The sequence below is a fragment of the Vespa velutina genome, chromosome 18 (assembly GCF_912470025.1).
Source record: "Vespa velutina chromosome 18, iVesVel2.1, whole genome shotgun sequence".
Taxonomy (NCBI): Eukaryota; Metazoa; Arthropoda; class Insecta; order Hymenoptera; family Vespidae; genus Vespa; species Vespa velutina.
Window position 1 is genome coordinate 2,790,577 of NC_062205.1, and position 14,444 is coordinate 2,805,020.

At 28.1% G+C, this 14,444-nt stretch overlaps 2 protein-coding genes across 6 annotated transcripts in view; one reads left to right on the forward strand and one right to left on the reverse strand.

Annotated features, from left to right (window-relative positions):
* LOC124955383 (calcitonin receptor) overlaps positions 1 to 14,444 on the forward strand; it is a 54,121-nt gene that overhangs the window by 19,330 nt on the left and 20,347 nt on the right. The window lies entirely within an intron of this gene.
* On the reverse strand, positions 465 to 10,241 carry LOC124955537. The gene is made up of 16 exons (XM_047510114.1): positions 9,906 to 10,241; positions 9,078 to 9,369; positions 8,571 to 8,756; positions 8,052 to 8,254; positions 7,787 to 7,958; positions 7,264 to 7,581; positions 6,956 to 7,100; positions 6,654 to 6,815; positions 3,847 to 4,207; positions 3,004 to 3,292; positions 2,462 to 2,647; positions 1,934 to 2,133; positions 1,667 to 1,838; positions 1,199 to 1,516; positions 910 to 1,054; positions 465 to 769 (listed from the first exon to the last, which is right to left on the reverse strand). The coding sequence occupies exons 1-16, from the start codon at positions 10,056 to 10,058 to the stop codon at positions 601 to 603; spliced, it is 3,471 nt and encodes a 1,156-aa protein (XP_047366070.1). The 5' UTR covers positions 10,059 to 10,241; the 3' UTR covers positions 465 to 600.

The window sequence follows — 14,444 nt, forward strand, 5'->3', positions numbered from 1 at the left end:
CAACTCTAAGTACGGAACTGAAAAATTGTAACCAATTATCCATTAGTTTATTAATATTAATTTATTATTTTTTATATAAAAATTTTACAAAAGATCAGAAACAATAACTCTAATAAAATATACCGGCGTTGAACTAAATGTAACTAAACGAGATAGAACACGTATATGCCAGTCTATTCGCGATTCCATCCATTAAATATATATATATATATATCTGTGTGTGTGTGTGTGTGTGTGTGTGTGTGTGTGTGTCTTATTTACATGCAATTTTCAATGTGATCTCTTTTTTTTTTTTTTTTTTTTTTTTTTTTTTTTTTTTTTTTTTTTTTTTTTTTTTTTTTTTTTTTTTTTTTTTTAACATCTACACAATGAGTGCTGAAAAATTTTTATTCAGCAATATCACTTGTAAAAAAAAATATATAGATAGTATATTTATACAAAATTACAAATATTACAAGAATAATAAATATACAATAATGATAAGATTGTAAGAAAGAGGAAGAGAGAGAGAGAGAAAAAATTAGTCCGATTAAAAATAATGTTAAAAGTATTAATGTGAATATCGATATGATTTAATTTTAAACAAATCATTTTTCATGATTATAAGTTGTTCTTCGTTATCGTATTCCATTCGAATCTTTGTGCACCTATTGGAATACTTTCCATTCGTAAATTCTCATCGATGTTGAAATAATTATATTCATTGGCATCTTTTTTCAAAGGTTCCCATAAAACGGGAATAAGTTCTGTAGTAGTCGGTGTGGGATTTCTACGGGACGATTGTAATAATCATTTAGTCGACAATATTTCATGCGAATATATATACATACATATCTGTTTGTGTATGTGTGTGTGTCCTTGTATTTATAGGGATGTGGTTATAAAGAAATAAATTGGAAGATACGTTACCCTGTCCTAGCAAAATTGGTCCACAATTGCGTAAAATATTCCATTATTTTGTAGTCTTTCGTACCAGGACTATGTGGTTTCAATAATAAATATTTTTGTAATTTCCCATAGAACATGTAAAACAATTCGTCGCAATGCGTAGCTCCTAGTGTAAAAAAAAAAAATATGGAACGATTTATGGATAATATGTCTTTTCATATACACACAAAAAGATAAAAGTTTCTCCATGTTTTTCTTTTATTTCTTTTTTTATTTTCCGTTTTTTTTTTATTTTTTATTTTTTTTTTACCTGGTATTTGAATGCACATGGCCCTCTTCATAAAGGTAGCATTTGTGGAGTCATAAGAGAACTTGTATAAGTACACCGGATATTTATTTATCTTCGGCAAGATTCGTGCTAATTCAAAAATATGATGAAGGAACAATACGTCCCCTAAAAAGTGCATTAGATTTTCGGAAAGTTCGTCGCTGAACAATTTTTCACCAAAATACAAACGTTCAAAATCATTTATCGTGATATTTTTGTCTTGAAGCTTTTTCGCGAGATATGGCGATATTAAATCCTTGAAATTGACATTTAATTGACGAATTCTTTTCAAAATAGTCGCTGTAGAAGAAAAATATTCGTTAATGAAATTATATGAGCGTTTTAATTTTATTCGTTCGAATATTTTAAACAGATTATCATTAATTTGTAATAATAATATAAACTAAATCTCTTTCTTTCTATCGACGACAATAAACATCACCGACTTACATGAGTTTTTATGAACACCCATAAAAAAGGATCCTTCCATATCGTTGAACCCTAACATGAATGGTACCTTAGTGCCAAGTTGCATAGCGATCTCCGGTGGTTGCGCTAAAAATGGATTCTTCGATTTGTAATCCACTCCTGGTAAAAATGGCGAGAACATCGTTAATTTATCCTAAAAAGTACATAACTTCCGTTTTTATTTATTTAAATGGAACGAACAACACTGTCCGCATGATCCAATCGATAGAACCAAGATATATTATTTACCTCTGGTATTATATACAATTGATATTTGACGAGTTTCTTAACTTCCACTTTTCTTAAAAAATCAACGATGGCTTTCGGATCGAACGATTTGAAACCTAACATAGCTGATAACTGATAACCATATCTTCTTGGTTCGCCGGATGTGCGAGCCCAACTATTCATGGCTGTGCCGCTTTGCGCTATAGCCTTGTGAAATAATCCTGAAGGAGCAAAAAAAAAAAAAAACAAAGAAAAAGATAAAGAAATGAAAAAAAAGAAAGAAAGAAAAAAGGGATACCGGTAAGACGAGATTTTCAGGAATGTGGATCTTAAATGTCGTGTCTACGGAGTATGTGTCCAATTTCTGATACGTAATATGGAAAGAAAAAGAGAAAATATATAGGACAAAAAAAGAATAAAAAAAACCATTTATACAAAATTCATTTAATTCTTTTGTACTTGTGAATATCATCCTTTCAAATTTTTTTACCATTTTAAAAATATGACCCAGGTAGAAATGCAATTAAATTGAAATGAATAAAAATCTACCTTCTGCCAACGGTGATATTGTTAAATAATGAACCGAGGCTGCTCCAGCGCTTCCACCAAATATAGTTACGTTCTGAGGATCACCACCGAATACTTCGATATTATCTCTGATCCAGCGTAATGCCATTACTTGGTCCTTTAAGCCTTGATTTCCTGGTGCAACCTCATCCTCCAGATTAAGAAATCCTAAAGCATGTCTTCATTAAGATAAATATGCAGCTATGCACGAAATAATACGGATTACAGAGTTTTCTTGTTTTCTGTAAAATCATTGGGATGTTTTCTTTTTTTCCTCTTTCGTTTTTATCAGAAAGAAAAAGAGGGAGAGAGAGAGAGAGAGAGAGAGAGAGAGAGAGAGAGAGAGAGAGAGAGAGAGAGAGAGAGAGAGAGAGAGAATAAAAATTACAATTATAAATTTTAATTAGAAAGAAGGAACGTTTATTTTCTTTTGATTTTTAAATACCGTTTCGATATTTACGAGAATATAATTATAATTGTAATTATAATGTTATCGAACAGAAATGATGTTCGTTTTTACTCACCTAATACACCTAATCTATAATTGAACGTAACGAGTATGATGTCCTTTCGAATGATATAATCAGGACTGCACATATCATCGTTTCCTGATCCCAAATAAAAGCCACCACAATGAATCCATACCATTACCGGCAGTTTTGCAGATATCTCGATTCTTTTTGGCTTATAAACGTTTAGATAGAGACAATCATCGCTACCTACTACCTTACCACTCGTAGTTAATTGAATGGAAATATTACCGAATTTCGAACCATCCCTTATTCCGTCCCATCCTTCCGCTGGTAATGGATCCTAGTGATTCATTCGTAATTGCAAAAAATTAAATAAATATTAAATATAAACAATTACTTGTATTATTAATAATAAAATAAATAAGAAATTAAATTTATATTAAATATAGATATTAAAATTATATATGTATATATGTATATATTAATTGAATCATATAAAATGATATTTAAAATAGAATGAATATAGAATGTTCGAATGATATTGCATTTTTTTTTGTATACAACAATTATGGAACCGATAGAAGAATTATTTCGAAATGTTAAATGAATTAAATCAAAAATTTTCTATATACATATTTCATTTGATATATATATATATATATATTCTATTGAAAATATTTCTCTTGGATGTTAATAGTTTTTTATTTAAAAAAAGTGGTAATGTTAGTTGTCAATGATCCGATATTATCAACGTTTATTCGTAAGAAAAATGATACGTAATTTCTTTTCCCTTTTTTTTAATTTTTTCTATTTCTTTTTTTTTTTTTTTTGGCAAACTGAAAAGAAAGAGGGATATTGATTGAAAAGAGATCATTTCAATTAAATATTAAATACCTGAAATCTAAGCTCGCCGATCGGTGGTTTAGCATAAGGTATTCCTCGAAATGCCAAATAATTATCATTATTATTGCAAACGTTGTACTTAATAACACCTTGAATTTTTCCCTGTTTGAGACATATCACAGGTCCTTGTTGTTGGCGATCCGTACATTTGTTAATATAATGTACATATTTATCTACATATTTATGTAAGACTATATATATATATTTATATATATAAGAAAAAAAAATTCGTACTATCATCATAAAAATGAAGAGGACGGAAAATAATACTATAAAAGCCTTGTATCTGGTCAACAGTCCGAGAGTCACTGGGTTTTTATTCTTTCTTGTAACATTTGTCGACATGATATTTGGTTAAGTGGGGAATGATGAAATAGTAAGTGGGGATAAACTAAAAGTGAAGATGACATCATTTTGACCTAAGGTTATTTATTATAAAAAATGGATTGGTATATTATTTATCTCAAGTAATTATGATAAATGTAAATGAGGATATAAAAAAAAGATTAAAGAAATATATAAATTTATGTGTCTATACAATATGTTATCTTATTACAAATTGTAGAATATATTGTTTTGTTTTATTTTTATTTTTCTTTGTTTCATTATTTTTTATTTTTTAATATATGATTATAATATATAAGAATTTCATGATTAATAATAATGCAATGCTAGAACGAATTTATTTGTGATAGTTTTATGATTATCGATTCTTGATGAAAATTTTCTTTCATCGTACGAAGATGTTGTCTAGCACGTTTAGAACATGAAGGTACATACATAAGTCATAAGGGACCTTTGTTTTTTAACCTTTATGTATATATTAAAAGAAATGAATTAATATGAATCAAATCCGTATCGGTTAGTTATAACTATTGTGCATTTACATATTTATTCATTGTTAATCGAAAAAAAACATAATTTTTAAATTGTAAGTAGCTTATTATTCGAAAATCGAAATATATATGTAAAGAAAGTATACTTTCTTCAGATAGATTTGCCACGCGTCTCATAGCCCGCCCTTCCATTGTCCTTTGTTATTTACAAATAGAATTCTTTTGTGACCTACAAATCGAGTCGTTAAGATTTGGAAGAGAAACGGGCAGTATGAAAGATAATATAGAAGAGAAAGAGCTAATAGGATAATAACACAAGAGCTAATAAGAAGATATATAAAAGATATTAAATAAAATTTAAACAGTGTGAACAATAATTGTAAATTGTCGTTTCTTTGTTCACAGAGAAACTTATTTTCGTTTATCACCACACCTTATCTATTCGAGATATTATATATATAGTGTTTTATTAGAAGTTTAACATTTTTGTTTCTTTTTTTTTTTTTTTTTTTTTTTTTTTTTTTTTTTTTTTTTTTTTTTTTTTTTTTTTTTTTTTTTTTTTTCATGCACAAAAAATTATTATTTGGCAGATAAAAATATATAAAATGTACCTTCTTTTGATAAATCGTACTATTCTTATTGTATAATATTATTCTCGTCGCGGAATATTTTCTTTTTTAATTATTATTATTATTTCTATGGAGAAAAGGAATACGATATTTTTTCTATTTTACTTATAATTCTTTTTTTCTTTTCTTTTTTTTTTTTCCTTTTCTCTAAGGAGTCATAGTTACGCATGTCGGATACGTATAGTACTTATGGGTAATAAAATTTTAACGTTCATATTAAATTTTCTTAAAATGCTTATTTTCTGTGATAATTAAAATTTTTTTCCCCTTTTTTTTAAGATGATATTTGACATTTATTCTAATGGTGATTTATTTGTCCCATTAAAACAAATTGCTGATTCCAGATTAGTAATCTCTTGGTAATTACGTCGATGATGGTCTAATGCGTTCCGCTCGATTTCTACAAATCATAAACGAAATCCTTCAGATAAAGAAACCCAGAAACGTTTTCGCTTAGCGTTTTCGTTTTTGTGCTTTACATTGATATATTCTAACGTTTTAATTGATGCCTTGTCATCCTGATTTTTCGCACAGGAATAAATAATCAGTATCATCGATGCCGCCCTATTCGCGTTATATTTGGTCTTATTTATTTCGTTTACGATCGTAGGCATTACCTCGTTCGTCGTTAAATAATATTTCCATGGACATATATAATTCATTTATATACTCTTTGGCATCAGTTTCAGGAATATAATCTCCATGCGATTAAAATCTATTAGTTTGAAGAGCAATATATTCATGAATAACTTTGACTTTTCTAAAGAATTTTTTTCTAGCATTTTTAAGGAATATATCGGCGAAATTAAGCTTAAACAACCAACGGTGGATTAATTCGTGTTGGTGTGTGCGTGTGTGTGTGCGCGCCTTATTATCATGCAATTTCTAGTGTGATTATATTTTTTTTCTTTTTCTTCGTCAATTAATTTATACAAATCTTCTTAAAGTCATCATTATTACTTTTATTATTTTTTTCCTTTATTTTTTTTTTTTCCTTTTTTTTCCTTTTTTTTTTTTAACAAACATATTTACATCATCGTTAAAATTTTATAATGCAAGATCACATGTTATTAAAAGAAAAAAAAAAAGAACAAGTATATTTACAATCAATTAAAAATATATAATATTATAATAAATAATACAATAATAATAATAATAATAATAATAATAATAATAATAATAATAATAATAATAATAATAATAGTTACTCTTAACACTTTAATAGTGATAAGATTGTAATAGACAGTTCGCGCGATTAAAAATAATGTTAAAAGTATTAATCTGGATATCGATATGATTTAATTCTAAACAAAACATTTTTCATGATTATAACTTGTTCTTCGTTATCGTATTCCATTCGAATCTTTGTGCACCTATTGGAATACTTTCCATTCGTAAATTCTCATCGATGTTGAAATAATTGTATTCATTGGCATCTTTTTTCAAAGGTTCCCATAAAACGGGAATAAGTTCTGTAGTAGTCGGTGTGGGATTTCTACGGGACGATTGTAATAATCATTTAGTCGACAATATTTCATGCGAATATATATACATGTATATCTGTTTGTGTATGTGTGTGTGTCCTTTTATTTATAGAGATATGGTTATAAAGAAATAAATTAGGAGATACTTTACCCTGTCCTAGCAAAATCAGTCCACAATTGCGTAAAATATTCCATTATTTTGTAATCTTTTGTACCAGGACTATGTGGTTTCAATAATAAATATTTTTGTAATTTCCCATAGAACATGTAATACAATTCGTCGCCATGCGTAGCTCCTAGTGTCAAAAAAAAAAAAAAATATGGAACGATTTATGGATAATATGTCTTTTCATATACACACAAAAAGATAAAAGTTTCTCCATGTTTTTCTTTTATTTTTTTTTCTTTTTCTTTTTTTTTTTTTTTTTTTTTTTTTTTTTTTTTTTTTTTTTTTTTTACCTGGTACCTGAATGTCCATGACCGTCTTCATAAAGGTAGTATTTGTGGAGTCATAAGAGAACTTGTATAAGTACACCGGATATTTATTTATTTTCGGCAAGATTCGTGCTAATTCAAAAATATGATAAGTGAACATTAAGTCCCCTAAAAAATACATAATATTTTCTGAGGGTTCATCGTTGAAGGATTTTTCACCGAAATACAAACGTTCCAAATCATTTATCGTGGTATTTTTTTCTTGGAGCTTTTTCGCGAGAGACGGCAATATTAAATCGTTGATGGTGGCTTTTAGTCGACGACTTGTTCTCAACATACTCGCTAAATAGATGAAGAACATTCGTTAATGAAACCTAATTTTATTCATTGAAATATATTAAACGAATTATCAATAATTTGTAATAATAATATAAATTAAATCAAAATCACAATACTTAATTGTTAAATGCTTGTAATATAAACTGTAGCAAAATTTTCTCTCTCTCTCTCTCTCTCTTTATCGAAGATAATAAACATCTCGACTTACATGCGAATTTATTACTACCCATAAAAAAGGATCCTTCCATACTGTTGAACCCTAACATGAACGGTACCTTAGTGCCCAGTTGCATAGCGATCTCCGGTGGTTGCGCTAAGAATGGATTCTTCGATTTGTAATCCACTCCTGGTAGAAACGCCGAGAACAATGTTAATTTTTCCTGAAGAATAAATAATTTTCATTTTTGTTTATTTAAACGGAACGAACAACACTGTTCGCGCGATTCAATCGATCGAATTGGAAAATTATTTACCTTCAAGGATGTTATATACTGTTGACATTCGACGAGCTTCTTAACCTCCACTTTTCTTAGAAAATCAACGATGGCTTTCGGATCGAACGATTTGAAACCTAACATAGCTGATAACTGATAACCATATCTTCTTGGTTCGCCGGATGTGCTAGCCCAACTATTCGTTGCTAAGCCGCTTTGCGCTATAGCCTTGTGAAATAATCCTGAAAGGGCGAAAAAAAAAAAAAAAAAAAAAAAAAAAAAAAAAAACAGAAAGGGATACCAGTAAGACGAGATTTTCTGAAATGTGGATCTTAAATGTCTTGTCTACGGAGTATGTGTCCAATTTCTGATACGTATTATGGAAAGAAAAAGAGAAAATGTATAGGACAAAAAAAGAATAAAAAAAAAAAAAACCATTTATACAAAATTCATTCAATTCTTTTGTACTTGTGAATATCATCCTTTCAAATTTTTTTACCATTTTAAAAATATGACCCAGGTAGAAATGCAATTAAATTGAAATGAATAAAAATCTACCTTCTGCCAATGGTGATATTGTTAAATAATGAACCGAGGCTGCTCCAGCGCTTCCACCAAATATAGTTACGTTCTGAGGATCACCACCGAATACTTCGATATTATCTCTGATCCAGCGTAATGCCATTACTTGGTCCTTTAAGCCTTGATTTCCTGGTGCAACCTCATCCTCCAGATTAAGAAATCCTAAAGCATGTCTTCATTAAGATAAATATGCAGCTATGCGCGAAATAATACGGATTACAGAGTTTTCTTGTTTTCTGTAAAATCATTGAGATATTTTCTTTTTGTTCCTTTTTTTCCTCTTTCGTTTTTATCAGAAAGAAAAAGAGAGAGAGAGAAAGAGAGAAGGAATAAAAATTGCAATTATTAATTTTAATTAAAAAAAAGGAACGTTCATTTTTTTTTTTTGAAATTTCAAATACCCCTTCGACGATATTTACGGGAATATAATTATAATTGTAATTATAATGTTATCGAACAGAAATGATGTTCGTTTTTACTTACCTAATACACCTAATCTATAATTGAACGTAACGAGTATGATGTTCTTTCGAATGATATAATCAGGACTGTACATGTCATCGTTTCCTGATCCCAAATAAAAGCCACCTCCATGAATCCATACCATTACAGGCAGTTTTATAGACATCTCGATTCTTTCTGGCTTATAAACGTTTAGAAAGAGACAATCGTCGCTACCTATTACTTCACTAGTCATTGTATCAATTTGTATAGATATATTACCAAATTTCGAGCCATCCCTTATCCCGTTCCATCCTTCCGCTGGTAATGGATCCTAAAATGATTCGTTCGTTATTAAAAAAAAATGTAATATTTTAAATAAATATTAAATATAAACAATTACTTATAATATTAATAATAAAATAAATATGAAATAAAATTTATATTAAATATAAATATTAAAATTATATATGTATACATCTCTTTATCTATTTATATATATATATATATATATGCAAACAATCATATGAGTGTACTTTGATCGTAAGAATAAATTAAAACTTACAATGAATGTGCATATCTATAAAAGTAAGGAAAGAGAGAGAGAGAGAGAGAGAGAGAGAGAGAGAGAGAGAGAGAAAATCTATTTCTACTGAAAATATTTCTCTAGGATTTTAATATTTCTTGATATTAGAAAAGTCATATTAATGGTCCATGATCTGATATTATCAACATTTGTTTGTAAGAAATGTTTATGGATATGTAATTTTTCGTTTCTTTTTTTCTTTTATATTTTTTATAAAAGTAAAAAGAAAAAACCAAACCAAGAAATTCATGTGAAGGAATTTATTTCAATTGGATATTAAATACCTTAAATCTAAGCTCGCCGATCGGTGGTTTCGCATAAGGTATTCCTCGAAATGCCAAATAATTGTCATTATTACTGCAAACGTTATACTTAATGACACCTTGAATTTTTCCCTGTTTGAGAGACAACACAGGTCCTTGTTGTTGACGATCCATATATATATATATATATATCTATATAATGTACGTATTTATGTAATATTCTATACATATATATATATATGTACACACGAAAAAAAATCGCACAGTCGTAAAAAGAAGAAAAAGGAAAAGTAAAATAATAATATAAGAGACCTGTATCCGGTCAGTAACAGCACTCGTTCTAGAGTCACTGTGTTTCTCTACTTGCTTGTAATATTTATCGACACATCTGACTAAGTGGGGAGAGATTGGTATGAAAGTAACGGGAACGTCATCTTGTGCCAATCCTATTCACTGCAAAGAACAGTTGAATAGACTTGAGTATTACTCTTAAGTAATTATGATAAGTATAAATGAAGAAAAAAAAAAAAACAAAAAAGATTAAGAAAATCTATGCATATATATATATACGTATCTATGCAATATGTGATCTTATTAAAAATTATGTTTTTTCTTTTTTTCTTTTTTCTTTTTTTTTTTTTTTTTAATATACGATTATAATATATAATTTCATAATTAATGATAATGTAATTTATTTATGACAATTGTATAATTAATCCATCGTTGATGCAAATTTTCTTTTATTTTACGAAAAACTCGTTTAGCATATTTAAATCATGAAGATACATAAATAAGTCATGAGACATCTTTGTCTTTTAACTATTTTATATTAAAAAAAAAAAAAAAAAAAAATGAATTAACATGGATCAAAATGTATATATATTTGACATGTGGTACATGCGATGTAATGTACATTACATAATTTTTATGATACACTCGAGGATATGTAGGAAATATTGCCTCGTTACAAAAAAAAAAAAAAAAAAAAAAAAAGAGAAAAAAGAGAGAAAAAAACAGACGAAAAGAAGGAAAGAAAAACTTGAGTTCCTCAATTGTCTCGAAGGAAACAAGAAAAAAACAACGAAAAAAAAAAAAAAAAAAAAAAAAATAAATAAATAAAAGAACAGAAACGATTATTATTTCTAATATTATCTAAATGTAATGATCCAAAGCAAATTAGCCATCGTTTTTTGTTATCTTTACGTTGAAACGTTAATTTGTTGCTCGGAGCGATTTGAATTCAATTTAAAAACACGTTACATATTATTAGATTATATCATTTATATTAAAGTTATGATTGACAATCGTTTTTCCCCCCCATTCTATATATCTTATCGGGTCCATTGTATGATAATTTTTTTTTTTTCCTTTTAACTTTTCGATACAATCGAATTGAAATAAATACATATGCATATGTATATACATGATAAAGATCTTTAATTAAAGCAATGTTCTATTTAGGATTGGAAGTAATGTATTACCATAAATGAAATATATTCTATTCGTAATTGAAACGAATGGTTCTTACTCGATGTACTGTGCTTGATCTTTATTACTGAAATTAATTAAGCAGAACGTATCATCGGAGATACGTGACTGTTGTACTAAACACGTTGTTACTTATTACGAAGTTTCTCTCTCTCTCTCTCTCTCTCTCTCTCTCTCTCTCTCTCTCTCTCTCTCTCTCTCTCTTCATCCATTACTATGGGAATATTACGTGCAATAATTAATACATGCAAATTTCGATATTTATAGAAAATCCTATCAACAAAATAAAAATTTCACGCTTTATTAATCCAAATTTTATGTATATATATATATATATATTATGTATATATATATATATATATATATATATATATATATATATATATATAATGGATATTATTCTTTTATAAAGAATATCATTTTTTATTTTTTTTTCTATTTTATTATCGTAACTCTGTCTCTCTCTCTCTCTCTCTCTCTCTCTCTCTCTCTTTCTACAATTATTTCTATCTCCATCTTCATCAATTTTTTTTTTTTGTTTTTTTTTTCAAAATGTGTCCGTATTCGACCTTACCTTATATTTTAGCTCAATCATACTTGAATACCTTTAGATCTCGGAATTATCTAATCATGAAAATAAATCATTATATTGTTCGGTCATTAAATATTTCGTTGTTAGAATTTTTAGATCAATCTGTATCAATGGCAGCGTCATAGGACGATATTTTTTTTCTTTCTTTTTTTTTTCTTTTTTTTTTTTTTCTTTTTTTTCTTTTAAATCGTACTCTCGTTCACTTTACTTCTTGCAGTGCATTTTTCTTCGATCGAACGTTCACCGTGCAAGACAATCTTGGTAGCTATAACTATCATCGTGTCATTGGCGAAAGTAAAAAATCTCGATCCAACCGTAGATCAATGTTCTCCGTCACGCGCGCTATTGAACCGATAATGGTGCTCTCAGCTGTTCTCGAAGTTGATGTAAAAGCGCGTAACTACATTGGAAGGACTCGATGCACTTATATAATATCGACGATATATCGTCTAGCAGTTTATATTTGACATACAAAACGTATATCATACATAATAACTATCTTGATCGTTTAACATTATTGAACGATAATGGAAAGAAGTTTTTTTTTTTTTTTTTTTTTTTTTTTTTTTTTTTTTTTTTTTAATAGAAATTTCAATAAAAAGATTAAATTCGTATAAGAGTATTTTAATATGCGTATTAATATAATATCCTTTATGTTTTTAATATAATAATTTGAAATTTATTGTATTCAGATTTATATCACGTTACCATTAAAATAACAGTGCTAAATTTATCTTACAAACGATAATAGCCGAGCTCATACGATAATATAAATTTAGATTATAGATATAATCAATTTTAATTAAATGTATACTATCAGTAGTGTGTATATATATATATATATATATATATATATATATATATATATATATATATATATATAATTTCTTTTTTTGGGTGTTCTTGGGAGTTGAAGCAAGATAAAAAAGAAATATATATATATATATATATATACATATCATGTATAATTGATTTGTTTTAACAAAAAAAAAATTCCGCTGACTTCACGGATATTAAATCCGCCGATGGAGGAGAATTCAATAGAGACAATTCGGATTTCTCGATAAATAGATTACGTTAAACTACTTGAATCAAATTCGCAATGTTAATCAAAGTGTTCGAGACAATGGAGAGAAGTCAGTCATTTGGTGGTTACATTGAATATTCATGATTCCAACATTCCAACAATCTTATGTTAATATATTCGTGAATCAGTAGAGGGATATCGTTAGGTATAATTTACTTAACGTTAGACGAATCTAACAGGGTTTGCTTTTGTGTCCACCACCACCACCACCCCCCCACCCTTCTACCCTTTATTAGAAAGCTTTCAATGTTTTGAATTAGAATTTCTATTCATTATTTACATGCAATATCGATGTAAGTAAGCCTTTTGACATTAGAGAGAAACCCCAATATGCTTTGAAACAATGTATCAAAGCTTAAGTATCAAAGCCGCACCTGGAAACCGCTCCTACCTTAAACAGAGAGAGAAAGAGAAAGAGAGAGAGAGAGAGAGAGAGAGAGAGAGAGAGAGAGAGAGAGAGAGGGAGGAAGGGCATTTACACCGCACCTCTAAACCACAATCGCATCCCCCACCCCACCTGGTCCTTCTATGATTAAGAAGGACTGCTGCTTTAAATCGTTCAATGAACTCATTGATTCACCCCATCCTAATACATACACATATTGTATTATCATTCTATTATTCTCTATTGTAATTATCTTTCGTTATTATTATCGAAACTTAATCGAAAGTTCATATATGTATTAACGAACGATTATCGCTAATGTATGGATATATTTAAAAAAAATCGAATGTTAAAATCAATAAACATGTATAATATATATATATATATATATATTATTTGTATTATCAACATTTTAATATGTTAAATATGTGTTTGGTAAAATTAAATACGTGTGTGTATATCCATGTATGTAGATTAATCGATTTCATTAAATAAAATAATTCTGATGGTATAACGATTGCATCAATCTTATTTCAATATTTTGAAATCAATTAATATCCCAATTGAAAATGTTACATTGTTTATTGTCAATGTAACATCTCTCGGAGAGTGCTATTTTTTTTTTCCTTTTTTTTTTCTTTTTTTCTTTTTTCTTTTCTTTTTTTTTTTTTTTTTTTTTTTTTTTTTTTTTTTTTTTTTTTTTTTTTTTTTTTTTTTTCTTTGAACGAACCAATTTAAAAGCATCAAATCCCACTTTTCGAGACATTTTATATTTTCGACTATATATCTTTGAGGACTTTTAGTAAGGGAACCCCTGACAGATAACGCGATAAATTCTATAGATTTCCATCGATATGACGTATACGTGATACGTATGCATATTATGTGTACTTGAGAGAATCTTTATCCCTTATACTATAATTTCTCGATCGAACCAGGGTGATCTCATGGCGAGAGTTTTTGATGGATGATAAGAGGCGGCATGTCGATCTCTCCCTCTCTCTCTCT

Bases quoted from the DNA above. Each gene is read 5' to 3' on its own strand.
- LOC124955537 (XM_047510114.1), bottom strand. From the start codon at position 10,058: ATGGATCGTCAACAACAAGGACCTGTGTTGTCTCTCAAACAGGGAAAA. The intron at 9,370-9,905 runs GTATTTAATATC...GAATCATTTTAG, and splicing joins TCGGCGAGCTTAGATTTAAG to GATCCATTACCAGCGGAAGG. The intron at 2,134-2,461 runs GTAGATTTTTAT...TTGCTCCTTCAG, and splicing joins AATATCACCGTTGGCAGAAG to GATTATTTCACAAGGCTATA.